Source organism: Chiloscyllium plagiosum, unplaced genomic scaffold (assembly GCF_037043375.1).
Source record: "Chiloscyllium plagiosum isolate Xiang-an unplaced genomic scaffold, Cpla_swu_hap1 HiC_scaffold_28, whole genome shotgun sequence".
In the NCBI taxonomy this organism is placed as follows: Eukaryota; Metazoa; Chordata; class Chondrichthyes; order Orectolobiformes; family Hemiscylliidae; genus Chiloscyllium; species Chiloscyllium plagiosum.
In genome coordinates this window covers 11,661,056-11,685,975 of record NW_028270166.1, presented here as the reverse complement: position 1 = coordinate 11,685,975, position 24,920 = coordinate 11,661,056, and the positions used below count along the sequence as shown (strand labels likewise).

General features: G+C 43.2%; 1 protein-coding gene across 1 annotated transcript in view; it reads right to left on the bottom strand.

The window, feature by feature from the left end:
• Positions 1–291: 291 nt before the first annotated feature.
• The window catches only part of LOC122565056 (WAP, Kazal, immunoglobulin, Kunitz and NTR domain-containing protein 1-like), a 57,274-nt gene continuing 32,645 nt past the window's right edge, over positions 292–24,920 (bottom strand). Inside the window, exons 2-3 of the mRNA XM_043720686.2 lie at positions 3,011–3,098; positions 292–2,698 (exon numbers count right to left, since the gene is read on the bottom strand). Of these exons, the coding sequence (XP_043576621.2) occupies positions 1,208–2,698; positions 3,011–3,098 (1,579 nt within the window). The 3' untranslated portion in view covers positions 292–1,207. The remainder of the gene's footprint in view (positions 2,699–3,010; positions 3,099–24,920) is intronic.

Sequence of the window (24,920 nt, the reverse complement as noted above, 5' to 3'; positions counted from 1 at the left end):
ATGCTGTCTGACTTGCTGTGATCTCCAGCATTTGTTGTTTTCAGTACAGATTCCATCATCCACAGTAATTTGCTTCCACCTGGCCTCATGCAATATTTGTCCGAATGACAATCACTGACTAAGCACAAGCCCAAGGCTGCTGTGATCCTACTTTAGTCACATATGCAAATGCTGGTGGAAAATGCCATCTGTATGACAGAAGTGAAGGTCTGCGCATGTGTAAATTCACTTAATTGTGGTCTACCATGATTCAGTAACCAAGGATGTAAAGCACTCTCAATGATCAATAAAGCATGTCCACATTCTGCTTTCATTTTAAATCACACCATCAAATGTACATAAAGGTTGAAATTCATATGCACTGTACATGAATATGAGCAAAGAGATCCCACAGCCCTGACTGCGTCCATCAATCATTTCCTATTAACTTAACAATTATACAATTGGCCAAGTTTAAATTTTCCAATGAACTGCATGTGGCTTGTTATTAGTGAGTTGGACAATGCTGGTTGAGTTGCTGAGTGGACTGCCTGGTGTCACACTCAGCAGCACACATGAGGAAGGTGCTTGATACAATCCTTTGTTGCCTTTTCAGTTCAGATGCTGCAATTTTCTTCAGTCTCCTGAGACTGGGGACAAAATGAGTCTGGGTCATCTTTAACTGGAGGATGCATTTGGTCATCAAATGTAGCATTCAATTGTGATGTTCCACATGGTCCAACAGCTTGACGTCTCCTCTGAAGAATGGACAATGAGATGCGTTGCTCAGCGGTTGTGAGTGCTAATACATATCTAGCCCAATGCGACTTAGTTATGCAGGAGAAGCAAGTGAATCGAATGGAGTAAATAAAGTAAAGAAACCATTGTGACTCAGCTATTCCATAAATCCCATATCTACTCCCAACCTCCAAGCTTATTGGCAATCTCTCCATGTATTTTTCTTCTTTTATTCTGTGCTGAGATGTACAAGGGAGGTCAGGTGGCTTAAATGCTACATATCAATGAAGCAGAGCAATGCCACATTAATAAAATGTATCAATGTTACACATCTAATGTAAAACTGGCATTGCCAATGTGCATTGATCTGTTTGCACATGAACTGTGACTCTGTGCTCAACACCATGTCAACTTTTCCCTGCAAATTCTAGTTGTAAATAAATGTCCTATTGTGTTCAGCCATGGTAACAATATCTTTGGGTCACTGCACTTAATCCTGAAAGCGGTGTAGGAGTTCGCAGGTCTTTTTCTCAATGATTTCGTACATCTTTTTAATGCGTTTGTCAGTTACAGTCCGCACATAGCTCTCAGCATCCAGCACAGCCATTCCATCATAGACATCACCCATTATAAGGAGGGGTCCGTCTGTCAGGTTAATGTTTGGACAAGGGCAGTTCCAGTCCATGTTGATCATTATCACTTCCAAATGTTTGAAATCAAAAAACTTTAGTCCCATTTTCTCGTCCTTGAGCACCTCGTCCAGTGTAAATCTGGCAACTCCAGAGTCCTGTTCCTCGACAATCTCCGTCACCCTTCCCACAATGGCGTAGTCACTTCTGCAGAAGCTGGGCACGATCTTGTGACGGGGTCTGCACACTTTGCACTGCTGGCTTTTCGGGAACGGGCAGGTCTCCTCACACACTTCCTTGCTCTCAAAGTTATTCTTGTTGCCCTCGCAGCCACCGTAGACGAAAGCGTGGCACTGCTTCATCAGCGAGTTGTAGGCCCACCGAGCCTCCCACATCTTGCAAGGACCCTGCACAGCAGGAAAGGTACAGATATTGACTGACTCGTTGATACAAGCCAATCGGCACTCTTCGTAGGTCTCAAACTGGTTCTTGCTCCCCTCACAGCCTCCAAACAGGAATGTGGAGCACCTGCCCTTCTTGTGGTCATAAAACCACCTGACATATTGACGGCCACATTCCCTCTTGTCTGGATCTTTGAAGCACTCTCCAGATGGTAAAGGCTGGATTTTCCTGGCAGTGCTCTCTCCAGAATGTTTCCGTCTGATGACTGACAATGGGAAGTCCGCTCTCAGGAGGCCAGCAGCGTTCCTTGCGGTGCACGTATAGATACCTGCATCCTCTTGCTGGGTGTTGTAAATAACCAGTTGGCCAATATTGGTGACCACCACATTGGCGTACATTTGATCAGGTCTCATGATGATGTTTTCCAGGTAGTCACTCTGCTTCTCCCAGGTGATGTCCGGCCTTGGACGCCCACTGACATCGCAGTGAAAGCTCACCGTGCCTCCAATATAGACGGACTGGTGGAAGGGGTTGGTGTAGAGAGCTGGAGGGATGGAGTCTTCCAAGAAGGTGGTTGATGTTGGGTTCATTGTGGTTTCTAAAGGCTGGGGGCTGGTGTTGGGCCAAGTGATGTGATACCGACAAGTCACCACTGTCAAGCTGATGCCCCTGATGCACGCCTCTGCATCCATGTAACATTTATTGTAGTAGGTCAGGCCATCGGAGGCACAGGTGAAATTGGGCTCCTTCTCACACCTGTCTTTGCACTTACAGATGGGCTGTCCATCCCAGATATCACACTCCGAGCCCTGCTGCGTGCACACAATCCTCTCACACGTCGCCTCTTTGGGTAAGTCCAAGGACGCTAAGCTGCCCTCTGCAAACCTCGCTGCCACACAGCTCTTCAGGCCACACACATTCGTACAGCACTTCTCAAAGCTCTGACAATCCTGAAATCAGCAATGGACACAGAGGTTACTTCAACAGGAATGGGCTGGTCACTGACCAGGGACAGGTTCCCAATGTTGCCTCTTCTCAACTCATTTTATACATCTACTGAAACTCACACAATGGAATCAGGCAATAACATCATGTGTTCTATAAATATCTACAAGTTTCAAAGACATTTACAACACAAAGTTCAAGTCTGCAGAATCTCTTCATTGCACCTGGTAAAACTGAGAAATTGAGGCATACGGACTATCGTAGTATGAAGGATGCTCTATGGCGTGCTTGCTATTGGCATGAGACCAACAGCTCACCCATGTCTGCTGTGTCTGCAAGCAAGATCCCAGGTTGACCAGGATCTGAGTCAAAGCATGAGGAAGACCTTGATGTCCGCCGGTGTGCCTGAAGAAAAACATTCAAAAAGGAAAAGCAGAGGGGATAAATCAATAACCAGATGGGTAGAAAAGAGAGTCCATTAGTCGGAAAAGCCAGACCAATGCTATTCATCTGTGCTAGCTGGGGAAAGGAGTGCCCTCCATTGATCAGTCTCTACAGTCACAACATTGGTCTACCCAGAGTGCACACCATCGACAAAGACTCCCAAAAATGGACAGATGCCATCAAAATATCAAAGAAGCCCAGATGCACATGTAACAAATGTATTTAACGTTCTCTGAATTTCATTTTTTTCTGCAGATGTGTTCATCTCTGCCTTAAAATGCACCTCTGATTAAGAAATACATGCATAATAATCCTTCAATTACATTTCACACAGGGTGGTAGATGTATGGAATTCTCTTCCACAATTGGCAGTGGATGCTGGATCAGTTGTTAATTTTAAATCTGAGGTTGATCTTTTTTTTGTTAAACAAAGGTATTAAGGGATAAGGGCCAAAGGCAAGTATATGGAGTTCGGCATCTGAGGAGCAGGAGAATTGTCGTTTCGGGCAAAAGCCCTTCATCCAGATGCTGCCTGACCCGCTGTGCTTTTCCAGCACCAGTCTCTCGTCTCTAATCTCCAGCATCTACAGTCCTCACTTTTGCCTATATGGACTTAAGCCACAACTCAGCCACGATCTCACTGAATGGAAGAAGTTAAGCCACTTTTGGAGTATTGCATTCAATTCTAGGCTCCCTGGTATAGGAAAGACAGAATTATAGAGCTGTAGAGCATGCCAAACAGATATCCTAAATAAATCTAGTCCCTTTTGCCAGCATTTGGCCCATATCCATCTTGACCATTTCTATTCATACACCTATCCAGATGCCTTCTAATTGTTGTAAATGTACCAGCCACCACTACTTCCTTTGGCAGCTCATTCCATACGTGCACCACCCTCTGCGTTAAAACGTTGTCTGTTAGGTTTATATCTTGCCCCTTTCACCTGAAACCTATGCTCTCTGGTTCTGGACTCCCCTCCCCTTGGCTATTCACTTTATCCACCGTTTGTTTGGATCAGGGCTGATGTGTAACTGAACTCCACTTCTCTACCTTTAATTCGACCTCTGTATTCTTTCATGGGACATGAGTGTCACTGTTAAGGTCAGCATTTTTGTTACTAATCTTGTGTTTAGAATATGGAACCAGTCATGGTTAGGAAAGAAGGAACATTTACAATATCCCAAAAAACTACATTACAAACAACTTCTAAAATCAGACTTGTGGCAGCCAATTTATACAAAGGTCAACATTACTAGCTAACCCTGTGGTTGTGAATTTTGATCGAGGATAATGGCAGCTGGGAGATGGTGATGCAAGATTTTTAGTGCAGAAAAATTGCATTTATATAGCACCTTCCATGCCAACTCAATGTGGTTTATTACAGTCACAGCAGTAATTTTGAAATGTCTGAAGACGTGATGAATATTGACGACAGGGTGGTGTAGGGGCAATATTACTGGACTAGTAATTCTCATTGCTCTTGAACTTGCTGGGACATGTAAGTGGGCCTCTAACATGACTATGTTGTTGTGGAGTCACATGTGGGTCAGACTAGATCTGGATAGCAGATTTTGTTTCCTAAAGGAAATTAATGAACAAAATGGCTTTTCACAACAAATCAATTATCGTTGACATGGTCAATTCACTGATGGACAGCTATCAAACTTTATTATTGAACTTATTAAACAGAATTCATATATTAACTTTATTAAATTGAATTCAAATTCCACCAAATACCAGGATGGCATTTCAACATGTGTCCCTAGAGCACTAGCCTGAGTCTCTAGATTACTCATCCACTGCACCCCTGCAGGCAATATCTATTTCTCAACCTGAAAATCACTAAAACAAAAGATTGTCTCGTCACATTATGACTTATGCAAATTGGCTGCCACCTATTTTACATTACAGCACGTATTTGTAAAGGAGTTTTGAGACAATGGGAAAGGCACTACATAAATGTGCCTTCTTTCTTTTCTGTGACTAATTCCATATTCTAAGCTCAAGACTAATAACAATATTCAGAAAAAGAAATAAGTTCTGCTATTTCAGAGCATCAAGAAATTCCAAAAAGGCAAACTAGATAGTTTCATTACACTTTACACTATGCAGGAACCATGTGTGTAATAGGTAAATTCCCTGTAAATCATGAAGACTGAAGACCCAGTAAGTAACTGAAGAGCTCGACCTAATGGCTGTCAAATCAGATCAAAAGAAAAAACATTTCCATTTCGACCAAAAATATTTAAAGTGCCCTTTGAATATCACAAAAGTGAAAATCAGCTAATGACAATTTGTAAACAAATGTAACATTGTATTCCTTGCTCTGTTTTATTACTTTAATGCACCTTTATATTGGTATGATCTGCCTGTACTGAGCACAAACAAAACTTTTCACTGGACCTAGGTACATGTGACAATTATATATTAAATCAAAATTATGTCTACATTACAGGCATTTGACAAAAGCCAGCATCAAGCTAATTGATGCCCCAATTTATGCTGAAAACGAACCAGTTTGGGAAAGAATTCTGAGGTATCACTAAGAGGCAATAACTTATGCTCCATTGTTTAGATCACAGCAACCTGTTAGATAGACTTCTGTTACCTCATCTGCATTGCAATTCCTCTCGCAGGTACTCTGTGCATCCACCCACAGACCAGGCTCGAGATGGTTTGGGCAAGCATGGAAGAACTTTGCTTGGGGATGTCCAGTGTCCTGTGTTAGGCTCAACAAAGGTAACAGCCCCAGCATGGTTACCAAGGTCCTGGGCTGAAAGCCAATTCTGGGATTCCTTGTGAGCATTGGTTCCAAACCATTTCTGGCCCACACGAAGAAGTAAAAGTCTCCACGCATGTTTGCACCCAACAAAAAGTTTCCTAAACTTTGCTCTAACCTTTTTGTTTAAAAAAGTGAGGGGAAAGTCAGCAATCAGGGCAGTTTAAAAATAGGCTGTTCATTGGTTGATGAAACATAAAGGACTGTAACCCGAGTAGAGTCCATTGAAAACATACAAAGTGGAAGTGTCAACGCAGAACTTTTCACCCAGACTTATAGTTAGTCAAACCAAAAGCAACATAACAGGATATCTAGTCAATGAAACCCAGTTTTCATTCAAATAAGAAGCAACTAGATACATCAGCCAGAGTCATACATCATGCTTTTTCTGACTTTTAGAGGTTTATTTAGAACACAGATTAGTGGCCTTACCCTTAATTAGACAACATTTACAGCACAGAAACAAACTATTCTGCCCAATTCAAGTTTCACTTGAGTCTCCTCTCCCCTTTATCCCACCCATTGAACATCCTTTCCCACTCCTTGTTGATTGTTAAACTTTCCCATTGCATAGCTAGAGATCTTTCACAGCTTTGATCCATTTAAAACTGCAAATAATTTCAGTGCTGAGGAGAGTGTCGAAGCTTGGGCATTGTTCCTAACGACTTAAAGACACCAGCTACCACAGGACTGAGTACACAGAGCAGTCCCTGATTGAAGGTACTTGCCACATGACAAGACAAACCTTAATATGAAATAGTGTCAATTCGATATTTTAGCTCTTGTGAATATGCAAACTGAATTATATAGGATAAAGGGCCATAATCACTGATACGTTTTACAGAGGTAACATTTATCATATACAAAAACAGAAATTGCTAGAAAAGCTCAGCAGGTCTGGCAGCATCTGTGGAGAGAAATCAGAATTTGCATTTTGGGTCCAGTGACCTTTCGCCAGAACACATTAGCACTGGACCCAAACGTAAATTCTGATTTCTCCCCACAGATGCTGGCAGACCTCCTGATTTTTTCCAGCAATTTCTATTTTTGTTTATGATAGATGTTAGCTGGAAGCTTGATGGGCCAAATGGTCTACTTTTTCTATTTTGAATGTTTGTATACATGCACACAGAAACACTCCAGTAACCAAGATGACAGAGAGAGTCACAGAGTCATAGAGATGCACAGCACGGAAACAGACCCTTCGGTCCAACTCACCCATGCCAACCAGATATCCTAACCAAATCTAGTTCCATTTGCCAGCACCTGGGCCATATCCCTCTAAACCTCTCCTAGTCATATATCCATCCAGATGCCTTTTAAATGTTGTAGTTGTACTAGCCTCCATCATTTCCTCTGACAGCTCATTTCATACATGCATCACCCTCTGCATGAAAATGTTGCCCCTTAGGTCCCTTTTAAATCTTTCCCATCTCACCCTAAACCTATGCCCTCTAGTTTTGGACTCCCTACTCCAAGGAAAAGACCATGTCTATTTACCCTATCCATGCCCGTCATAATTTTGTCAACCTCTATAAGGTCACCCCTCAGCCTCCGACGCTCCAGGCAAAACAGCCCCAGCCTGTTCAGCCTCTCCCTGTAGCTCAGATCCTCCAACCCTGCCAACATCCTTGTAAATCTTTTCTGAACCCTTTCAAGTTTCACAACATCTTTCCGATAGGAAGGAGACCAGAATTGCATGCAATATTCCAACAGTGGCCTAACCAATGTCCTGTACAGCCACAACATGACCTCCCAACTCCTGTACTCAATACTCTGACAATAAAGGAAAGCATACCAAACACCTTCTTCACTATCCTATCTAACTGCGAATTCACTTTCAAGGAGCTATGAACCTGCACTCCAAGGTCTCTTTGTTCAGCTACACTCCCTAGGACCTTACCATTAAGTGCTAAGGTTTGCTTTAACAAAATGCAGCATCTCACATTTATCTGAATTAAACTCCATCTGCCACTTCTCAGCCCATTGGCCCATCTGGTCCAGATCCTGTTGTAATCGGAGGTAACCCTCTTCGCTGTCCAATTTTGGTGTCATCAGCAAACTTACTAACTGTACCTCTTATGCTCGCATCCAAACCATTTATGTAAATGACAAAAAGTAGAGGGCCCAGCACTGATCCTTGTGGCACTCCACTGGTCACAGGCCTCCTGTCTGAAAAACCACCCTCCACCACCACCCTCTGTCTTCTACCTTTCAGCCAGTTCTGTATCCAAATGGCTAGTTCTCCCTGTATTCCATGAGATCTAACCTTGCTAACCAGTTTCCCATGGGGAACCTTGTTGAATGCCTTACTGAAGTCCATATAGATCACATCTACTGCTCTGCCCTCATCAATCTTCTTTGTTACATCTTCAAAAAACTCAATCAAGTTTGTGAGACATGATTCCCCACACACAAAGCCATGTTGACAATCCCGAATCAGTCCTTCCCTTTCCAAATACATGTACATCCTGTCCCTCAGGATTCCCTCCAACAACTTGCCCACCACCGAGGTCAGGCTCACTGGTCTATTGTTCCCTGGCTTGTCTTTACCACCCTTCTTAAACAGTGGCACCACATTTGCCAACCTCCAGTCTTCCAGCACCTCACCTGTGACTATCAATGATACAAATATCTCAGCAAGAGGCCCAGCAATTACTTCTCTAGCTTCCCACAGAGTTCTCGGGTACACCTGATCAGGTCCTGGGGATTTATCCACGTTTAACCGTTTCAAGACATCCAGCACTTCCTCCTCTGTAATCTGGACATTTTGCAAGATGTCACCATCTATTTCCCTTTTCAGGGGCCCTATTCTCTCCCTAGTTCCCCTTTTGTCCTTAATATTTTTGTAAAAACCCTTTGGATTCTCCTTAATTTTATTTGCCAAAGCTATTTCATGTCCTCATTTTGCCCTCCTGATTTCCCTCTTAAGTATACTCCTACTTTCTTTATACTCTTCTAAGGATTCACTCGATCTATCCTGTCTATACCTGGCATATGCTTCCTTCTTTTTCTTAACCAAACCCTCAATTTCTTTAGTCATCCAGCATTCCCTATACCTACCAGCCTTCCCTTTCACCCCCTGACAGGAATATACTTTCTCTGGATTCTTGTTATCTCATTTCTGAAGGCTTCCCATTTTCCAACCGTCCCTTTACCTGCGAACATCTGTCTCCAATCAGCTTTCGAAAGTTCTTGCCTAATACCGTCAAAATTAGAACTTCAACTTCTAGATCTGGCCTGCCCTTTTCCATCACAATTTTAAAAAAATAGAATTATGGTCGCTGGCCCCAAATTGCTCCCCCACTGACACCTCAGTCACCTGCCCTGCCATATTTCCCAAGAGTAGGTCAAGTTTTGCACCTTCTCTAGTAGGTACATCCACATACTGAATCAGAAAATTTTCTTGTACACACTTAAGAAATTCCTCTCCATCTAAACCTTTAACACTATGGCAGTCCCAGATGTTTGGAAAGTTAAAATCCCCTACCATAACTACCCTATTATTCTTACAGATAGCTGAGATCTCCTTACAAGTTTGTTTCTCAATTTCCCTCTGACTATTGGGGGGTCTATATTACAATCCCAATAAGGTGATCATCCCTTTCTTATTTCTCAGTTCCACCTAAATAACTTCCCTGGATGTATTTCCAGGAATATCCTCCCTCAGCACAGCTGTAATGCTATCCCTTATCAAAAAGGCCACTCCCCCTCCTCTCTTACCTCCCTTTCTATCCTTGCTGTAGCATTTGTATCCTGGAACATTAAGCTGCCAGTCCTGCCCATCCCTGAGCCATGTTTCCGTAATTGCTATGATATCCCAGTCCCATGTTCCTAACCATGCCCTGAGTTCATCTGCATTCCCTGTTAGGCCTTTTGCATTGAAATAAATGCAGTTTAATTTATTATTCCTACCTTGTCCCTGTCTGCCCTGACTATTTGACTTCTATTCTCAGCTGTACCCGTCTCAGAGCGATCTCTTTCCTCACTATCTCCCTGGGTCCCACCTCCCCCCCTCCCCCCCCACCTCCCCCCCTCCCCCCCACCTTACTAGTTTAAATCCTCCCAAGCAGTTCTAGCAAATTTCCCTGCCAGTATGTTAGTCCCCTTCCAATTTAGGTGCAATCTGTCCTTCTTGTACAGGTCACGTCTACCCCAAAAGAAATTCCAATGATCCAAAAATGTGAATCCTTCTCCCATACACCAGCTCCTCAGCCATGCATTCATCTGCTCTATCCTCCTATTCCTGCCCTCACTAGCTTGTAGCACTGGGGGTAATCCAGATATTACTACCCTTGAGGACCTCCTTTTTAAATTTCTGCCTAACTCTCTGTAATCTCCCTTCAGAGTCTCAACCTTTTCCCTTCCAATGTTGTTGGTTCCAATGTGGACAATGACTTCCTGCTGGCCCCTCTCCCCCGTGAGAACATTCTGCACCCTCTCTGAGGCATCCTTGATCCTGGCACCAGGGAAACAACACACCATTCTGCTTTTTCTCTGCTGGCCACAGAAACGTCTGTCTGTACCTCTGACTACAGAATCCCCTAACACAATTGATCTCTTGGAAGCCGACGTACCCCTCGTTGCATTAGAGCCAGTCTCAATACCAGAAACTAGGCTGTTCGTGCTACATTCTCCTGAGAATCCATCACCCCCTACATTTTCCAAAACAGCATACCTGTTTGAAATGGGTATATCCACAAAAGACTCCTGTCCTAGGTGCCGACCTCTCTGACCCTTCCTGGAGTTAACCCATCTCTGTGACTGTATCTGAGACTTTTCCCCCTTCCTATAACTGCCGTCCATCACATACTGTAGCTGTTGCAAATTCCTCATCGCTTCTATCTGTCTCTCCAACCGATCCACTCGATCTGATAAGATTCGCATCCAACAGCATTTATGGTAGATATAATCCACAGTGACCCTTATGCTCTCTTTAAACTCCCACATCTGACAAGAAGTACATATCACTGCAAAGGGCATTTTTGCTCCTTCACAATCTACAGACCCAGAAAACAACACCGTCTTATTCCTCTGCAAACACTGCCCCAGGTTAAATTAATAGCTATGGCTTATATTTTAAGTTTCCCTTCTTAATCAGTCAAAACAAATATTTTTTTAAATTAATTTTTCCTCTTTTGGCACCACTCCAATTAAACTTTGTTGTCAAAAGGTAGAAAGGCCAATTTCAAAGTTTCCTTTAATGAAAGAGTGACATTTCATTACCTGAAGAAAATAACAAAATTCAACGACGAACACACACACACACACACACACACACACACACACACACACACACACACACACAGATGTAAATATAGGAGCTTCAAAGTAAAAGAGGTCAACGTGGTTGGCACAAACAGGAAGGTAAAGACAGTTACAGGGTGCAGTTTGATTTAGTTTTTTTTGGGTTTTAGTTAAAGGATGTGAGTCCAACTATTTAGCTGCTATCTGGTTTTCTCTGCTGGCGAAAATGCCGTTGTACTAGAGTTCTCAGTGTCTGTTGTTCCAAAATACTTTTACAGGTATCCCCCACTTATCGAACATTCGCTTTCCACAATTTCGCTTTTGCAAAAGACCAACATTAGAATCTGTTTTTGCAAATCCAAAGACGATTTCCGCTTTTACGAAAAACTGTGCTACTTTTTCCAATTTTTCCCATGATGCACCTTTGCTTTACGCCATTTCTGGCTTGAGAAAGGTTTCCTTGGAACATTCTAGTTTCAGATAGTGGGGGTTACCTGTATTGCCTTTTTACCCAGAGTAGCGGAGTCCAAACATAGAGGGCATAGGTTTAAGTTGCGAGGGGAAAGAGAGGGCAACATTTTCACACAGAGGGTAGTGCATGCATGGAATGAACTGCCAGAGAAAATGATGGAGGCTAGTACAATTATAACATTTATAAAGCATCTGGATGGGTATATGAATAGGAGAGGTTTAGAGGGTTATGGGCCAAATGCTGGCAAATGGAGCTAAATTAATTTATGATATGTGGTCAAAGTTGGGCCAAAGGGTCCATTTCTGTGCTGTACATCTCTATGACTCCATGACCCTATGGCTAGTTTTTGAGCATGAGACTGAAAGAGATTAATAAAAATGCCTAGAAATCCATGTTTTCTTGTCTCCCTTTTGCTGCTCAGAAAGAACTGTGGATAAAAGATTTTGTTAAAATATTCCTGAACCTGCTCATTATTTCCCAAGTCTAGATTAGAGTGGTGCTGGAAAAGCACAGTGGGTCAGGCAGCATCCGAGGAGCAGGAAAATCGATGTTTCGGGCAAAAGCCCTTCATTAGGAATAGAGCTTCCTGATGAAGGCTTTTGTCTGAAACGTCGATTTTCCTGCTCCTCGGATGCTGCCTGACCTGCTGTGCTTTTCCAGCACCACTCTAATCTAGACTCTGATTTCCAGCATCTGCAGTCCTTGTTTTTACAGTCATTATTTCCCAACTGAATATCCCACAGCCAACCTTTCATTTAAATATGAAATTTCCAGAAAGCTGTGAATCAAATGGGAGACACAGATGTGAATTTCAGATACAAATCTGTCCTTGATAACAATGTTAATTTTAGCTCAGACTGGTACTTGCTAACTGATACTTTCATGAGCTTGACTCGACCTGGTCAGGTGATCATAGTAGCCATTTTACCTGTGGCGATCAATGTTGGGCAAACAATTCACTTTACCCTGCAGTACAAAGAAACAATGTTTTGAAGAGAAGCCAATTTACCCCTTTACTTCCTCCGCCTTCGCAAAAACACAGCCGGCAGCTGCGAACACTGACAACAGTCTGCAACAGCCCTGAGACCAGCAACAGGGTCCCTTCAAAGACAAACTTTCCCAAAGTTTCTGCAAACAGGTGCAGCAAAAACAATGGTGGATTAAGGGAAGAGGAAAAGCCAACCACAGTTTCTAAGATGGCGGTTCATGTGGACTGGAGGTTAGGTGTTAGCATGGACTGGGTTGAAAGGATTAACATTTTGTTTCTCTATTTTCTAATTATACGATCTATAATGCTGGACTTTTTATTTCTTTACTTTTCTAATTTTTACCCCTCAGAACTTATACTGAAGAATCTGTACCTAAGTGCCTTGTACCTAAGAATTCATAAATGGCGACTTGTAAACTTTTCACTGTACTCATTTGACAATAAAGCAGATTTAATTCAGTGAGAAAAAGACTAAGATCTTCAAGAAAGAGGCTCTTCCAAGAGAGAACAAAGCTCCAAAGGTAAATTTAGATATCCTTAAAAGAAAGGAGGTGAAACTTTACAAAAACAGTGCAAAGAGTTAAAAACTCGACCTCTCAAAATGAGCATTGGCCACAAAATCAAATAGGGTCCATGCGGCACAACCAATGCCAGAGGCAAAGGTAAGGACAGCAATCCATCATTATGTGACTGAGGATGTGAAAATTTTTATTCCACCGATCAGTCACTGAGAGTGACTGAAGACATCCAACCTAATCAACACATTGAGGGAGACTGGCTGCATACAACTGCATGGGAGCCAGAGCAATGTTCACAGATGCAGGATACAGTCAAGAAAACAAACCATCTGGATTAAGTACCTATCATAGCACAAAACAGAGGGTACATCCAAGGCCCAGGATTCTTTCCTTGTAGGAGCTGAGGAATCTAACATCAGGCCACCCCTCAACAGATCCAGGCACTTTCTGCCTGTCTGGGCTGTTTTCTCCTGTGTTAGACAGGAAGGTATTGATTGAGCAGAAACTGGGTGGCACACTCATTGCTTCTGGTATACGTGGGCAAGCATCGTGTGCGAGTCAGGGTGTGTGTGTGTAGACACCAAGTGAGGGAAGATGCAATAACAAAGAGAAAGTGAGTGCAAAGTGGCAGACAGAAGATTGTGGCACTTATGTTGGCAGAGTGGAGAAGGACGTTGACCTACATCCTGCCATGTTGGGTATTCCTTTAGAAGGGCTGAGATGGCACAGACTGTGTTGCAATTTCAGACCAGGTTGCCTTCAAACCAGTCTGTTGGCATGGCCTCCTCCCCTGGTCTCCAGGAAGAAGATGTCCCTCCTTTGTATCACCCCATCCACCAGGACCTCTTGACTCAAAGAATTGTAAATCTTTGGAATTCTCAATACCAGGGAATAACTGGTGTTCTTGTTGAGTATATTGCAGAAAGAGATCAATACATTTCTGGGCAGCAAGGGATACGGGGCTAGAATACGATGTTGATGTCTAGATAAGAGTATAGTTATGGCAAATAAGATGTGATGGGTTGAATTGCTCCTCCTCCTATTTCTCAGGCTTTTATGATTTCTGTAGTGTGTATTCCCAACATAGGAGATGGGCACCTCCATTAAATGATCTAACTGCGCTTTTGAATCCATTCAAAGTGTCTTGAAGCAAAATATTTCTGACTTAAAGTAGGCTTTGTAGTAATTGCAGGCTCAGACAAATCAAACATGCAATGGTTTTATCCTATCCACTGCGACTAAAGTGGCTTTGTGCGTTAATTGAAAGTATAATGTATTATGACTCCCAAATGGGATTAAAGTAGTCTCATATCTTAAAACTGTACAGTCCTTCTCCACGCTGCCAACATTTTCTCTCTTCAACCTCATGCTCACTCTCTCTACTACTGCACCCCCTCTCACCAGTACTCATGTACATATCTGCAAGGTGAATGTGGATGCAAATATTTTGACCACTGAAATGGATCAGAAGCCCTATCTATGACAATTTCTTCCTAGAATCATTTCTGCAAAGTTCCCTTGTATTTCTTTGTCCATGGTGACTTTATTTACAAGGATTCATAATACGCAGCACTGCGCTGCGCTGCTGGACACCAGTTTAAAAAATCCATCACTCTGACTTTGCCACAAATACAGCCTCTACTCACTGACTCACTGTATCTCTCAATCCTTTTGCTGTGCAGAAATTGTCTCTTAAACTCACTGACATAGTCACAGAGTCGTAGAGATAGACAGCATGGAAACAGACCCTTCGGTCCAACCCGCCCATGCTGACCAGATATCCTAACCTAATCTAGTCCCATTTGCCAGCACTTGGCCCATATCCCTCGAAACCCTTCCTGTTCATATATACACCCAGATGCCTTTTAAATGCTGTAATTGTACCAGCCTCAACCACTTCCTCTGGTAGCTCATTCTATACATGCACCATTCTTTGCATGAAAATGTTGCCCCTTAGGTCCCTTTTAAATCTTTTCCCTCTCACTCTAAACATATGCCCTCTAGCCCTGGACTCCCCCACCCGAGGTAAAGGACCTTGCCTATTTACCCTATTCATAATTTTATAAACATCTGTAAGCTCACCCCTCAGCCTCTGACCTATACCTTGAGGCTGGGTTATACAACATTCAATACAATTTGCTCTCTTAATATTAACATATGAATTATTGGTCGCACTTACTGACTTTTGATACCTCCTGCATCATACAAAGACATCTATTTTTAACCTTATGAACTACCATCTGTGTGCATGAAAAGATTAAAAAAACGTGTTTCGCAATTCCCCTAGTGAAGATTAGAATATGAATGCCTGTGTGCTTGTATGCAATCAGTTTGTGTTACTTTTAGCAGGGATGTAAATCCATTTAAAATAAAACTGAAGCATTAAGGTCTCCATTAGACCAAGAAAGCAATTGCATACAAATGTGTTAAATGTTTTTGTGTTAATCTAATGGTTTAAAGCTAAACAGTGAATGTGTAGAATTGCAAACAGGTGATTTTTCAGGTTGCCAGCCAACAACCTATTTCTTTTTAAGTTTGTAATCATGGTCACGGGTGCTTTTTAAAGTTTTTCATCTCAGTTCTCAGTGAGCTTTTAATGTAAAAGCTTCGGGTTTTGGATGGAGGTCAGCATCTTGACCCAGGTATTTGAAATTCCATTGTGTTTTACTTCATCCTGGAGATCTAACACCTTGTTGGCCAGACAGTATTGAATGTCACAGAACTGCTTGGAGACCTTTTCCCTGACCTTTCTGTTCTGCTTTTGTGCTTTCCCCCCCAGAAGGTCCTCCAGAAACCAGACACCCGATATCCTTCTTGCATTTCTCACGGTGATCTTAGAAAAGGAGGATTGCAGAAGCAGCTTACTTTATTAACCCAGTCATCCAGAAGATGGGAAGAAGTTAGAAAAAATGAAAGGAATTCCACAAATGAATTATACTTATGGTTTTCTGTTAGGTAGTCATTCAGACAAGGTGTAGCCAGGGGCAGTGTCAAAAGAACAGCTATTTTGTATATTGTATGTTCACTCCAGTCAGATTTGAGGGTGCGTATATAGTCATAGCTAGCAATTCCCATCCTGTCAATTATAGGTGTAGAGTTTGGTGTTTCTGATTGGCCATTTTGCTTCAAGTATTCGGAACAACGTAGCAGAACCAAATTACCACAGATGCCGGAATCTATACTAAAAACAAAACTGCTGGAGATCACAGCTGGTCAGATAGCATCGAGGGAGAGACAGCAATCTAACATTGAGTCTCGATGACTCTTCATTACGATAACAGATCTGATGTAATAAATGAGGAAGCTCATTAACTAGAATCAAAATTTGATACTAAGCTTTCTAATAAAATAATAATTCTGACTAAGGATCGATCGAAAAGTTAACTCTGTTTTTCTCTCTACAGATACTGCCAGACCAACTTAGTTTGTCCAGCTCTTTCTGTTTCAGAAAATATTACAATAGGTAACCAAATAGTTGAAGTGTTTTTAAGTAGTTTTTTAAAGGAGGAAGCAAGGGTAGACAGCAAGCTGTTGTATTATTCTTCAGATCTCAGACAGGTACTATCTCTTTATGACAGCTAGATGGTGTGATATGTGATGCTTCAATGTAGGAGGCATACACCTTGCCCTCTCAACATTCGGTCAGTTAGTGAGGCAACAAAGTATGGATCTAACATAATAATATTCTACATAAACATATAACACAGACTCCAAATGCAAATCTGAGATGTCAACTTAGCTAATTGTTCATAAGCTTCCAGATATCTGTCTCAACACAAACCCAAGTCTCTTTGTCATAACATATACAAAACTACAAATCACATTAATGGACAAGATTTAGGGAAGAATGCAAGTTGCTGTTTTTGTGATAGTGAAGCCTATTGCAACTGTCAGGAGGAGGCCAGCTAGACCTGCATTCCCATGCCAACTCCTTGAAAGAGTGATCCTACATCCTATATCTCCCCAAAAACTGTGCCAACATTTGCTTTGGAGACCTATATCATAATCTGCATGAAAATGTTTGAGAAATGCATAAAATACAAGGCACAATTACGAAAGTGGGAAGACTGACAAATCACAAGGCTACAATATGGCATGGAATATTGTGGGATTGCGCTGTGAACTGGGACACGTCAGCGTTCTTAATTGTTTACATTTACCTTCTGACATTTGAGCAATGAAGGCTTTCAACACTATTTCCTGGCCTTGTTTGTTGTCCTACTTGCTTTTCTCACTCAAGGAGAAACAATAATTAATCCCATAAGTCCCTCACTCTGATGTTGACAGTTCCTGAAATGGTGACATAGACACTGGGGATAACTTGACTGAATTGTTCTTGTATAACAAGTTGAGATGTTACATATAATTCAGACCTCGGTGAAATAACTGCACAGAGGCTGGTATCCTGTCATCAAGTCACCCTTTATGTACATGTGGAGAGTCCTTGACAACTGAGCCAGCTCTGAGTGAACAGAACTTCTGACACTCCTGTTCTTATCTGTCAGCCAGGGTTCCTAGATTGGAATAGACTACCAGCACCAATCCTGGCTGACCTCATTACAATCAGTATATCCCTCTCCCTCAGAGTCCGATGACATAGGCCAATTTTTTTTTGTAGTTCCTCCTGGGTATTTTAGCATTGGGTCAGTCTCCTCCAACTCTGCCTCAGGTACGGGCGGGGTGTAATGCAAAGTAGGTCGCCTCTTGCACCCGAAGTGTCTCGGAAGAAATTCATTCATTCTTTGCCACTTCGGGTGGCAAAGGCATCAAGGTGGCGATATTTGCCATGTGCATCTGTGATTCTGAGGTATCTTCAACACTTGATGGAGAGAAAGAGCCTATGGGTTCCGGAACAGTCAAAAAGGCAGGCAAGTTGATGGGCATGTTTTCCTCATCCATCATTTTGTGGGTTTGCAGCTTTCATATGCTCCACAAGCTTGTTCAGTACCGTTGCACCTGCCCAAACCTTTCTTATCACTGGACCTGACCTCTCTTCGACCACGCCTGTTACCCATGCACGGTCATTCCCATGGTTTTTAGATTAGATTAGATTAGATTACTTACAGTGTGGAAACAGGCCCTTCGGCCCAACAAGTCCACACCGACCCGCCGAAGCGCAACCCACCTATTCCCCTAATTTACCCCTTTACCTAACACTACGGGCAATTTAGCATGGCCAATTCACCTAACCTGCACATCTTTGGACTGTGGGAGGAAACCGGAGCACCCGGAGGAAACCCACGCAGACACGGGGAGAATGTGCAAACTCCACACAGTCAGTTGCCTGAGTCGGGAATTGAACCCGGGTCTCTGGTGCTGTGAAGCAGCAGTGCTAACCACTGTGCCACCGTGCCGCCCCTACACCAAACTTCATCCCCTGAATTAAACTGTCTCTCTCACTTAGCAAAGTCTTGTGTCTGGCATTGGCGTTCCTGGTGCTACTTCACACACCCTCCAGGTCCCGGAAGGTCAGATTTAACCTGGTGCAGAATCTTCTCCCCATTCGCAACTCTGCTGGAGCTATCCCTGTAGTTGCAGGAGGGGTGGTCTCGTAATTAAATAGGAACTGGGACAGTTTGGTATCTAGTAAAACTGTTAGCCAGCTTTCAAAATTTGGACTGCTCTTTCTGCCAGACCATCATAGGATGGATGGTATGGAGCTACCCTAACATGATGAATACCATTCAACTTTAAGAAATACTCAAATTGCTTGCTGGTAAACAATAGCCCATTATCTGTGACTAACGCTTCTGGGAGCCCATGCATTGCAAAAGATGCTTGCAGCTTTTCTATCACCGTTCCTGTGTTTGGCAAATTAACTCTATGCACATCCAGCCATTTTGAGTGGGCGTCCACAATGACTAAGAACATTCAGCCCACGAAAGAACCTGCATAGTCGATGTGTAACTGAGACCAGGGTTTAACCAGCCATTTCACGAATGTAAGGGAGCTGCTGATGCTAATCACCCTCACTTTATATTACAATGGCTGTAACTAGCGGCTGTCAACTCTGTAGCCCAAGTAGATCACTTAGGGTGCCTGGAACACCCATGTTTCCCTTCTAAGGTGAATGCCTGCCTGAGAGAAATATCTAAGAACTATGTCCAAGTACTCTAAGTGTTCCTTATTGGTCTTTCCAATTATTAGCATGTCATCCAGATCAACGGCAAACTTGAGTAGACCTTGAGAAATGTTCTCTATCGATTGCTGTAAAATGGCATGGGCTGATGATACTCAAATGGCAGTCTTATGTATTGGTACAAAGCCGTTATGGGTATTAACTGTAATTTACTTCTGGGAATCCTCATCTCATAGAGTCATAGAGATGTACAGCATGGAAACAGACTCTTCGGTCCAACACGTCCATGTCGACCAGATATCCCAACTCAATCTAGTCCCACCTGCCAGCACCTGCCCCATATCCCTCCAAACCCTTCCTAATCATATACCCATCTAAATGCCTCTTAAATGTTGCAATTGTACCAGCCCGTCCACCACATCCTCTGGCAGCTCATTCCATTCACATACCACCCTCTGCATGAAAATGTTGCCCCTTAGGTCTCTTTTATATCTTTCCCATCTCACCCTAAACCTATGCCCTCTAGTTCTGCACTCCCCCACCCCAGGGAAAAGACTTTGTCTATTTACCCTATCCATGCCCCTCATAATTTTGTAAACCTCTATAAGGTCACCCCTCAGCCTCCGATGCTCCAGGGAAAACAGCCCCAGCCTGTACAGCCTCTCGCTGTAGCTCAGATCCTCCAACCCTGGCAACATCCTTGTAAATCTTTTCTGAACCCTTTCAAGTTTCACAACATCTTTCCGATAGGAAGGAGACCAGAATTGCACACAATATTCCAACAGTGGCCTAACCAATGTCCTGTACAGCCGCAACATGACCTCCCAACTCCTGTACTCAATACTCTGTCCAATAAAGGAAAGCACACCAACGCCTTCTTCACTATCCTATCTACCTTGCTGTGGTTCTGTTTGCCGAGCTGGAAACTTTTGTTGCAAACGTTTCGTCCCCTGTCTAGGTGACATCCTCAGTGCTTGGGAGCCTCCTGTGAAGCGCTTCTGTGGTGTTTCCTTCGGCATTTATAGTGGCCTGTCCCTGCGCTTCCGGTTGTCAGTTTCAGCTGTCCGCTGTAGTGGCCGGTATATTGGGTCCAGGTCTATGTGTTTGTTGATGGAGTTTGTGGATGAGTGCCATGCTTCTAGGAATTCCCTGGCTGTTCTTTGTTTCGCTTGCCCTATAATGGTAGTGTTATCCCAGTCAAATTCATGTTGCTTGTCGTCTGCGTGTGTGGCTACTAGGGATAGCTGGTCGTGTCGTTTCGTGGCTAGTTGATGTTCGTGGATGTGGATCGTTAGCTGTCTTCCTGTTTGTCCTATATAGTGTTTTGTGCAGTCCTTGCATGGGACAGCCAGACTACTGCGACCACTAGGACTTATAACAGCACACAAACCAACAGCCACTCTCAGACAACAACTCACCAAAACGAAGGACCCGATACTCAGCATGAGCAAAACTAACGTAGTGTACAAAATCCCAGGCAAGGACTGCACAAAACACTATATAGGACAAACAGGAAGACAGCTAACGATCCACATCCACGAACATCAACTAGCCACGAAACGACATGACCAGCTATCCCTAGTAGCCACACACGCAGACGACAAGCAACATGAATTTGACTGGGACAACACTACCATTATAGGGCAAGCGAAACAAAGAACAGCCAGGGAATTCCTAGAAGCATGGCACTCATCCACAAACTCCATCAACAAACACATAGACCTGGACCCAATATACTGGCCACTACAGCGGACGGCTGAAACTGACAACTGGAAGCGGCAGGGACGGGCCACTATAAATGCCGGAGGAAACACCACAGAAGCGCTTCACAGGAGGCTCCCAAGCACTGAGGATGTCACCTAGACAGGGGACGAAACGTTTGCAACAAAAACTTCCAGCTTGGCGAACAGAACCACAGCAACGAGCACCCGAGCTACAAATCTTCTCACAAACTTTGAACACCTATCTACCTGCGACTCCACTTTCAAGGAGCTATGAACCTGCACTACAAGGTCTCTTTGTTCAGCAACACTCCCTAGGACCTTACCATTAAGTGTATAAGTCCTGCTAAGATTTGCTTTCCCAAAATGCAGCACCTCACACTTATCTGAATTAAACTCCATCTGCCACTTCTCAGCCCATTGGCCCATCTGGTCCAGATCCTGTTGTAATCTGAGGTAACCCTCTTCACTGTGGCACTCCACTAGTCACAGGCCTCCAGTCTGAAAAACAACCCTCCACCACAACGTTCTGTCTTCAACCTTTGAGCCAGTTCTGTATCCAAATGGCTAGTTCTCCCTGTATTCCATGAGATCTAACCTTGCTAATCAGTCTCCCATGGGGAACCTTCTTGAATGCCTTACTGAAGTCCATATAGATCACATCTACTGCTCTGCCCTCAATCTTCTTTGTTACTTCTTCAAAAAACTCAATCAAGTTCGTGAGACATGATTTCCCATGCACAAAGCCATGCTGACTATCCCGAATCAGTCCTTCCCTTTCCAAATACATGTACATCCTGCCCCTCAGGATTCCCTCCAACAACTTGCCCACCACCGAGGTCAGGCTCACTGGTTTATAGTTCCCTGGCTTGCCTTTACCGCCCTTAAACAGTGGCACCACGTTTGCCAACCTCCAGTCTTCCAGCATCTCACCTGTGACTATCAATGATACAAATATCTCAGCAAAAGGCCCAGTAAACACTTCTCTAGCTGCCTACAGAGTTCTCGGATAAACCCTGGGGATTTATCCACTTTTAATCGTTTCAAGACATCCAGCACTTCCTCCTCTGTAATCTGGACATCTAACTGTAATTGCAGGTGCACAGGGCTCATGTCCAGCTTCGTGAAGGACAGCCCTTCCTGTCATCTCTGGTCATCAATCCTCTGTGCAAGGGATTGGGTATTTATCCAGCTGTGCAACGTAGTTTATTATTGGTTTAAAATTCCACAAAAGCAAACCAACCCTTTAGGTTTCACAATCGGTGTTGCCCATTCCTTGAAGCAAACGGGACTGGTTTGATCATTCCTTTGCTTTCCAGACTAATGATTTCTGCTTGTATTTTTGTATGTAAGGCAATTGGCACTGGGTGGGCCTTGCAGACTCACAGAATTGTTTCCTGGTCAACATGCAAGATTGCTTTGGCTCCTTTGACTGTTTCTAGGCCTTCCTAAAAGTTAATTACGACTTCACTCAGGCAGCCATTTTCTAATCGGAAAATGTTGAGCTGATGCAGGTGAATGTTTCGCAACCAATTCCACCCCATCAAGCTTAGGCCTGAGCCTTTTCCTACACTCAGCGGTATCCGAACCAGCTGGTCCACGTAAGAGACCGGAACTAAAATTGTACCCTTAATCTGTAAAGGTTCCTTGGTATAGGTTCTTAATCTAACCAAGGTCTTGTGCAAACTTAAGGGTTGGAGTCTAGTGAATTTTGTTAAAGACTGATTCTGCAATCATTGAAATGGCCACACTAGTGTCAAACTCCATTTGGACCGGGTGACCATTTAACCAGACATTTATTTTGATTGGTTCTGATTTGGATGTTGCTAAGCAATTTGACTGTTCTAACTCAGGTCTAGGTGACTTTCCAGGGTGTACACTCACCTGGATACCTGCCTATGTGTTCTCTTAATCAATTTAGTTCTAATGGGACTCTTTTGCAGTCTCAAGTCCGTATACTAGCAGCAACTGTAATGGCTTGCTGGCCCGGGTCCTGAAGAGAATTTTAACCATTTAGAGTCACAGTCATAGAGACGTACAGCACGGAAACAGACCCTTCGGTCCAACCCATCCATGCCGACCAGATATCCCAACCCAATCTAGTCCCACCGGCCCATATCCCTCCAAACCCTCCCTATTCATATACCCATCCAAATGCCTTTTAAATGTTGCAATTGTACTAGCCTCTACCAGCTCATTCCATACATGTACCACCCTCTGCGTGAAACAGTTGCCCCTTAGGTCTTTTTTATATCTTTCCCCTCTCACCCTAAACCTATGCCTCTAGTTCTGGACTCCCCAAACCCAGGGAAAAGACTTTGTCTATTTATCCTATCCATGCCCCTCATAATTTTGTAAACTTCTATAAAGTCACCTCTCAGCCTCCGACACTCCAGGGAAAACAGCCCCAGCCTGTTCAGCCTCTCCCTATGGCTCAAATCCTCCAACCCTGGCAACATCCGTATAAATCTTTTCTGAACCCTTTCAAGTTTCACAACACCTTTCCGATAGGCAAGAAGCAGAATTGCACATAATCATTTGGTCGAGCTTGGCTTCGTTAAGTGGTTTTGTTTTGGGCTGACCTAGAGTCCCTGTGTTCAGGATATGTCCTGAGTGAGGCTATGTGATTGCTTTCACTCAAGTGGTGTTTCCCAAGTTCATTCGGACTGGCCGGGGTATCCACTTCCATCGGCATACCCTGGAACACAGATGCTCCACTTGCGACATTTTCCAATAATAAATCTAGCTGTAGGGCCTGTTTAAAGTCCAGTTGGGCTTCAGAAAATATGTATTTTTATATGGTTACATCATTAATCTCACCTATCAAATAGTTTTGAAGCATCTTATTAAGGATTAAACCAAAGGCGCATGCCTCTGCCAGCTATCTTAACCTCATCAAAAATCCTGACATGGATTCTCCTGGTTCTCAAACTACTGAATAAAATCCATAACATCTCAGAATTAGAGAAAACTTGGGGTCATAATATTCCTTAACTTAATCCGTAAATTCTTGAAAAGTTTCAATATCTGATGCCTCAGGGAAAGCTAAGCTCCTAATAACTGAAAAAGCTGCGGGTCCACAAACTGTCAGGAAAATTACTCATTGCTTTCCACCAGCTCCAATATCATCTGCCTGGAGAAAGTAATGTTTTCTTTCCACATACTGGGCCCAGTCTTTGATGGCAAGGTCAAATGAGTCAAGCTTCCCAAATAATAGCATGATGCCAGAAATGCCTATTCCAACTCAACAATGACTGTTGAGAGCAAATTTCTTCATGAACACACTTTTCTCTCATTGCCACTGAAATATTTCCACCAAGGTGCTATCCCGTCTCCAAGTCACCATTTATTTACACGTGGAGTGTTACTGACTCAGTTCTTTCAGAGTCAGCTCTCAGAGTGAACAGAACCTCTGACACTCCTGTTCTTCTGTGTCAGCCAGGGTTCCCTGATTGGGGCTGTTGATCTTGTTCAATCAGGAAACTCATTCTATAAGGTCCAATTGGCTGACCTCGTTACAATCACTACACAAGGTACCATTGAGAGTCAGTAGCGTGAGGGTGTTTGGATTGGTGTTCAGAAAATCATAAGCATTTACAAGATACTTTTTTCTGTACCACTGCGAATAAATTGGATATGAGGAGATCAGGTCGTACAAATGTGTCAAATGCAGTCACCTGTCAGTCAGTGCAGGCAGGATCAAAAAGAAATTAGTGCTCATTTGCTGTGAATCCCTCCAAAGCTTCAGAGCATTCCTAATGGATGTGAACATAATCCTTAATTCCCACCCTTTGATCCTGCATTCTGTTCTGTTTGACCTTCCTGTGAATTGCTGTGAGCTCAGCATAGTCTTTCCAATAGGTGCCCAAGGAACCGAGTGAACCATAACTAAACCATTAGCTCATTTTCATCTCCCGGGTACACGTTTATAGACAATAGACAATAGATGCAGGAGTAGGCCATTCTGCCCTTCGAGCT